Below are 6,936 nucleotides of genomic sequence, written 5' to 3' on the forward strand. Positions count from 1 at the left end.
GTAATCTTGTTCAAAAGTTGATTTCGAAGCTAATAGCTCGTCGGCCAAAAGTGCTCCTCGAAGAAGGTATTTCACCGATGCAAGGTGATTTGGTTCCGGTAAGCTCATTATGGGTAATTTTCTGGTCACTTATGAATCTTTTCATTCAATAAATAGTAAAAGGGAGGGAAGATATGGCACTTGCATGATCAAGATTGAAATGCACAAAGTGTATACTAGAGTTGCACAGAAATTCTTGAACTGATTATGGTTCAACTTGGTTTTTCTTTGGTGTGGATGTAACTCATCATGGCAGGCGTATCATCCTAAAAGTATAAGGTCCGATTAAAAAATTCCCTTACCACTTGTATTATTCCTACAAAGGGCCTCTGTTAAGGGAAACCTCTTTCCCCCTGCCTCCTTTTTTATGAGTTGGTTGAAGGTCTTACTAACTTGATAGCAAATGAGGAGGAATCTAGCAACTTGCAAGGTGTGAAGGTCTTTAGAAATGCCCCATATGTCTCACACCTTCTATTTGTAGATGACTCCTTTATTCTGATGAAAGCAAACAACTCCAATGCTAACAGCCTTCCACGGGCTCTGAATTACCATTGCATAGTTGGTGAGTGTGGCCAAGTCCAGTAAAAAAAATCAGCCCATGCACGTCAGTGGAGACCAGAGAGGAGGTCTATTCTATCCTTTGTATTTTGAGTAAAGCTATAACAGATAAATCCCTTGGTCTACCACCTATTGTTGGGGTGGATAGGTCAAGTTGTTTCCAGCATCTTATTGACAACATGTGTAAGACTCACTAGTTGACAGAGAAATTTTATCTTCTGGTGGAAAACAAGTTTGGATAAAAGCAGCCATTCAAGCAATAGTGACTAGTGGCTCTCTTTAGGCCACCCAGAGAGATATGCAAAGAGCTATCGTTGCAGTGTCCCGAGTCTGGGGAGATGATGGCCAACAAAAACATATAGATGCACTGTTTTGTATGCTGGAAGATGTGCGTTCCCAAGGAACAAGGTGGTGTGTGATTTAAAGGCTTGCATTTTTTTAAACTTGCAATGTTTTTGAAGGAATGTTGAAGGCTACTATCTGAACCCGAATCTTTATGGGCACAAGTATTGAGAGATAAGTATTTTGCATCAGGTTATCTCTTTAGTTGCGAATTAGAGAAGGAAGGCTCCTATACATGGCAAAGTTTGTGGGCTGGTATATAGACTTTGTAGAGATGACATATGTGTAATGTTGGAGATGGTGAAAATGAACATATGATATGATCCTTGCTACCTAGCAGCCAAATCAAGAATATTTTAACTAGGAGAAACAATATTGGGTTGACAAAATTTCTGAACTTATTGATGATGAGTCACGTGAAAAGCATCAAGATCTAATCATGGATATATCTTGTGCAACAAACTGAGTTCGGGAGAGTGGTAGGGGGAACCAAATGTGTTTCATACTAATTTTAGTTCAGATATAGGCCAGATATAGAGGGATATATCAGAAAATTTCCATTGGCTAGGGGATGGGGAGGGGTTGCTAGCCTAGGCTACCCCCCCCCCCCCCAGAAGTTTAATTAGCCAATGCCTGTGCGATGTCACACTTATATCGATTTTAGGGAGAAACTAACCAGGGGAGGTGGGGGCTTGGGAGGCCTTCCCAACAGGCAGTTTGGTGGGCTGCCGTCCCCCAATTAGTCCGTACAACCGGTGTCTCAATGCAGTAGCAAAAAAAATTATATGCATATTTTTTGTTTCCTTTTAAAGTTTTAGATTGTGCTTTTTTAGATTTCCTAGGTTTTTTGTTTATCATGTCAAGCAGAAATTGTGCTTCACAAAAAATCGAAAACAGAGTTGTGCAATGCGTGAAGCACAAGCTGAGCATCCTTGAAAAGTGAAAATCACAGTTGTCCAGCGCGTGAAGCACAAGCCGTGCTTCTCGAAAAGTGAAAAACACAGCTATGTCCACATGAAGCACAAGTTGTGCCGCCAGAAACAAGATGAAAAGCATAGTTGTGGACCGCATGAAGCAAGTTGTGCTTCCGCATCAAGCACAAATTGTGCCTCCCGAAAAGTGAAGCAGAATTGTGCACCACGTGAAACACAAAATTGTGCTTCCAAAAAAGTGAAGAACAAAATGTGCTTCCGCGTGAAGTATAGTCGTGCTTCTGGTTCCCGTTTTTTGTTCCCGGTTTCTAGTTTTTGTTTCCTTTTTTTCTTCTCATTTTTTCTATTTTCCTTTTTTCTTCCAGATTTATTTTGATTTTCAGTTTTTGCGGAAAATAAAGTTTGTCTAAACCTATCAACATGTGATTTGGTTTCAAAGATCTTGACGTGAGAAACCCAACGGGTGATTTGGGTGCCCGGTTCAAGAGATTTCATAAATTTTATATGACGATGGCTGCCATAGACAACTCTAGGGTAGAACATCTATGATTTGTATCTAGTACTCCTAGTGATCTAAACGCTCTTTTATTTCTTTACATACAGAGTAGATTATAAGATTCAACACCGAGGATGATGCAACTAACGAACAAAAGGAGAATGTACTTGGACTGGTAGTCATATACACCAGTGACATAAATACAATATTTGTCTGTAATACAGTAGAAATTACAAACATAAATTTATAGATGCGGGAAAAGGATGGGAGAGATAGTTGCGTGAGAGATAGGTGCTTCCATACTTGTGTAAATTAAAAATAAAAATTTATAGCGCACAAACCAGCTGCCTCCTCCAGATCCCACAAACCAAAGTTGTCACGTATATGCATGTGGGACGAGAGAGAGAATACGAAGCTAGCACACGACGAGGGCACACACCGGACGTCACTAGCGACGTCTCGGCACAATAAATCCATGCATGCATGCATGGGCGTGCATGCTTTCTATGGGGATGAGCGGACGTGATCAATCAATCATCAAACTGGACGGTGGAGCTGTACACGGTGTCTGGCTTCCAGTTGACGGGGATGACCTGGTCGGCGACGAGCGACCTGCCGGACCCGTTGGTGACACGCAGCGAGAAGGGCCCGTGCAGCGAGCGGCGCGTGTCCAGGCGCCAGATGGAGCCCCAGGAATGCCTCATCGGAGCCCAGAGCCCCGTCGGCTCGCCGTCGTCCATGAGGTCCACCTGTGCCACGTCGCCGTCACCATTCCCGTACTCCACCAGGATCGCCAGGTAGTTCGGGTTCGAACCCTTCTCCACATGGAATGTCACGGACAGCCCCGGGTACTCGCACGGCACCCTCTTGAACTGCATGTCGATGATGCCGGCGTGGCGGAGCTCGTCGTTGCGGCCGTCCATGGCCATGGCTTCGGCGGTGCCGCTGAGGTCGAAGTGGTAGCGGGCGACCGGGTAGTAGTTCATGTCCGTGATGATCACCGTCTCAGGGACGCCGGAGCACGCCGGATGAGTCTTGCCCACGCACCTTATCTGCATGCAACAATCCAGGATCAATGCATCAGTTTGGAGCTGGACAAACAAACCGACAAGCACGTACTGTCGCTGTCATTCAATTAGACTGCAATGCCGGCTGACCTGGTAGCAGGAGCCGCACCCCTTGCCGTCCTTGAAGATCGGCTCGTTGCCGCACGACGTCATGGCGTTGAACGGCGGCAGGTTCACGTTTTTGAACCCGCACGCGCCACCATTGTCCGACGGCCCGGCGCCATCGGGGGCGCCGTACCAGGTGGCCCTGGCGTCCAACCAGCCGCCGGAGGAGCCGTTTTTGCTGCCGGAGCCGGAGCCTGGGCTGGGGGTAGCGGGGGCAGGTGGAGGTGTAACGGGGTTGGGGCTGGGGGTAGCGGGGGCAGGTGTAGGTGTAGGTGTGGGGGCAGGTGCGGGTCCAGGGCAGCCGGAGCAGCCATCGGCGGCGAGCAGGCAGAGGAGAGCGACCGCGACGGCGTAGGAGGAGGAGGAGGTCGCTGCCATGGCTCGCTTGCTTGCTGGTCTCGCTGGTTACTGATCGAAGGCTCTACTCTGGTGGTTAATGCCGTTGGGGAGCTTGCAAATTTATAGGCCAGCAGCTTAATTTCTAGGGAGCGTCTTCTTGGTGTTATGGTGTACCACTCGACATCAAAAGGAAGGACGGAATGAATGGGGATGATCGACGGGTGGAGAAGCGGACGAGGAGCCGTGATTGGCAACCTAGCTTGGGCCCTACGGGTTCACATGTGGATGGACGGAGCCACTCAACCGGCTGCTTACACCCTTGCCCGTGCTCACGAGATGCATTTCCCTCGACTTTTAAATATCATCTTCCGTCCCATCAACAATCATACTCATATATAGTACTACTCTACATTACAGGTACTTCCTCCGGACATGCAGCCAGTTTAGAATCGTGCAGATTGGAGACCACATAGAAACAACTGAGGCCTCTGTTCTTGGCGTTTTGTTGTGTGTTTAAGCTACGTGTGCCTCGGCAGACGATCAGGACATGCATGTTAATCAAGGAAATCAGATGGTGGTTACAGGAGTACCCGTGAAACTGTGCGTACACGAGTTTCGATCCACTTGACATAATAACGAAACATCATCTAAAGGAGAAGACTACAAATTGTTGGAACATCTGGAAAATCTGTCCATTACAAGTTTACAACCACGCACTTCTCTCCACATCATGATCTGCCTCAGGGTAGTGTGCAATCAGTAGAGCGGTGGATGGAAACAATGATTAGCTAAAGATCACACGGCACAGCAAGTTCTTCATTTTCAGGGCATCTTTACAACAAAGAAAGTGGAGAATGTTTAAGAGCCTCTTTGATTCGCAGGATTTTGAAAACACGGGAATAGAAAAAGTATAGAATTGAAGTGTCATGCCCACTTGAATCCTATAAGATTAGCAAGAAGTTTTTGATTTCAAGGGAAAAGCAAATGAATTGAAAAAAAGGTTGGAGTGGATGTTAGATTTCTCTTAAGATCATCAAGAATATATCCAATAGCAGCTCTGTGCTTCCTCACAATTTTCAATAATCTTTCTTCTTCATATTCTGAAAGGTTAGCACTAATAATAACATGATATATCTTCTTTTCATCAAGATAAGCATATTTCAAAGTGTCTGGCAATTGTTTAAGTTTAAACACAGGATCACCTTTAGGTGAAGGAGGGCCTCCTAGAGTTTCAATAGGCAAATTGTGTTTAATCAGAGGTTGTTGTTCAAAGAAAATCTTATCTATTTCATTTCTTTCATGCATGTGCATATCATTTTCATCGTATAACAAATATTGTTCTAAAGGATCAGTAGAAGGCACGGCAATAGAAGCAAGACCAATTATTTTATCTTTACTAGGCAACTCTTTCTTATGGGGTTTCCTATTAAACTTGGAGAAATTAAAATTATGAGACACATCACCAAAGCCCACATTAACAGTTTCCTTTTTGCAATCAATCTGAGCATTAACAGTGTTCAAGAAAGGTCTACCAAATATAATGAGACAAAAGTCATCTTGTGGGGAACCGAGAACTAAAAAATTAGTAGGGTATTTCGTTTTCCCACACGAGACTTCAACATCTCTAACAATCCCAAGTGGTGTGATGGTGTCTCTATTAGCAAGTTTAATAGTAACATTTATGTCTTCTATTTCAGCGGGTGCTATATCATCCATAATTTCTTGATATAAGGTAAAAGGAATAGCACTTACGCTAGCACCAACATCACATAAACCATGATAACAATGATCTCCTATTTTAACTGAGACAACATGCATGCCAACAACTGGTCTATTTTTATCTATATTATCTGGTTTGGCAATTCTAGCAGGTTCATCACAGAAGTAAATAACATGCACATCAACATTTTCTACCAAGATATCTTTAACCATAGGAATACTAGGTTCAACTTTGATTTGTTCTGGTGGTTCATGTGCTTTAGTATTACCTTTGGGGACAAGAGTTGAAGCTTCAACATGTTCCTTTGTCTTAACAGGAAAGGGTAATTTTTCAATATAAGCAGTAGGAACAACTGGGTCAACATGGTAAGCAATAGTTTCTTCTCTAGCTATGTTTGGTTCTTTCGCTTCTTCGTTTATAGGGGGGGTGAAATTTAAACCACTTCTCCTTAGGGAGTTCAACATGAGTAGCAAAGATTTCACACAAAGAGGCTACTATCTCAGACTCAAGTCCATATTTAGTGCTAAATTCTTGAAAAACATTGGTATTCATAAAAGATTTAAGACAATCATACTTAAGCTTAATACCTGACTCGTTACCTTCATCGAGATCCCAATCTTCAGAGTTGCGTTTAATTCTTTCGAAGAGATCCCACTTGAATTCAATAGTCTTCTTCATATAAGAACCGGTACAAGAAGTATCCAACATTGATTGATTATCATGAGAAAGCCGAGCATAAAAATTCTGAATAATAATTTCTCTTGAGAGCTCATGATTGGGGCATGAATATAACATTGACTTAAACCTTCCCCAAGCTTCAGCGATACTTTTTCCTCCACGAGGCCAAAAATTATATATATGATTCCGATCATGATGAACTAGATGCATAGGATAAAACTTTTGATGAAATTCTAATTTCAATCGGTTGTAGTTCCATGATCCAATATCATCATATAGCCTATACCATGTCAATTTCTTCTCCTTCAATCAGTTGTAGTTCCATGCATATCAGGATGTATTGTTCCTTCCCCTGCATAAGATAAAACTTTTGATGGAATTCCATTTTCAATCGGTTCCAATTCCAAGATCCAATATCATCACATACCCTATACCATGCCAATGCTTTTCCCTTCAAAGATAAAGGGAAAAACTTCTTAACTTCATCTCCGGGAGAACCTGCAAGCTTGAATAACCCACAAATTTCATCCACATCTATAAAGTGCATATCAGGATGTTCAGTTCCATCTCCTGCATAAGGATTAGCTAGCAGTTGTCCTATCATACCCGAAGGAATTTCGTAGCAAATATTTTTTGTAGGTCCAATAATTAATTATGCTT

The 6,936-nt window shown here is 43.2% G+C and overlaps 1 protein-coding gene across 1 annotated transcript; it reads right to left on the minus strand.

Moving 5' to 3' along the window:
• Positions 1-2,531: 2,531 nt before the first annotated feature.
• On the minus strand, positions 2,532-3,953 carry LOC119282323 (expansin-B7-like). The gene is made up of 2 exons (XM_037562586.1): positions 3,525-3,953; positions 2,532-3,419 (listed from the first exon to the last, which is right to left on the minus strand). The coding sequence occupies exons 1-2, from the start codon at positions 3,915-3,917 to the stop codon at positions 2,898-2,900; spliced, it is 915 nt and encodes a 304-aa protein (XP_037418483.1). The 5' UTR covers positions 3,918-3,953; the 3' UTR covers positions 2,532-2,897.
• Positions 3,954-6,936: the final 2,983 nt, after the last annotated feature.

Source organism: Triticum dicoccoides, chromosome 3B, assembly GCF_002162155.2.
Source record: "Triticum dicoccoides isolate Atlit2015 ecotype Zavitan chromosome 3B, WEW_v2.0, whole genome shotgun sequence".
Classification (NCBI taxonomy): Eukaryota; Viridiplantae; Streptophyta; class Magnoliopsida; order Poales; family Poaceae; genus Triticum; species Triticum dicoccoides.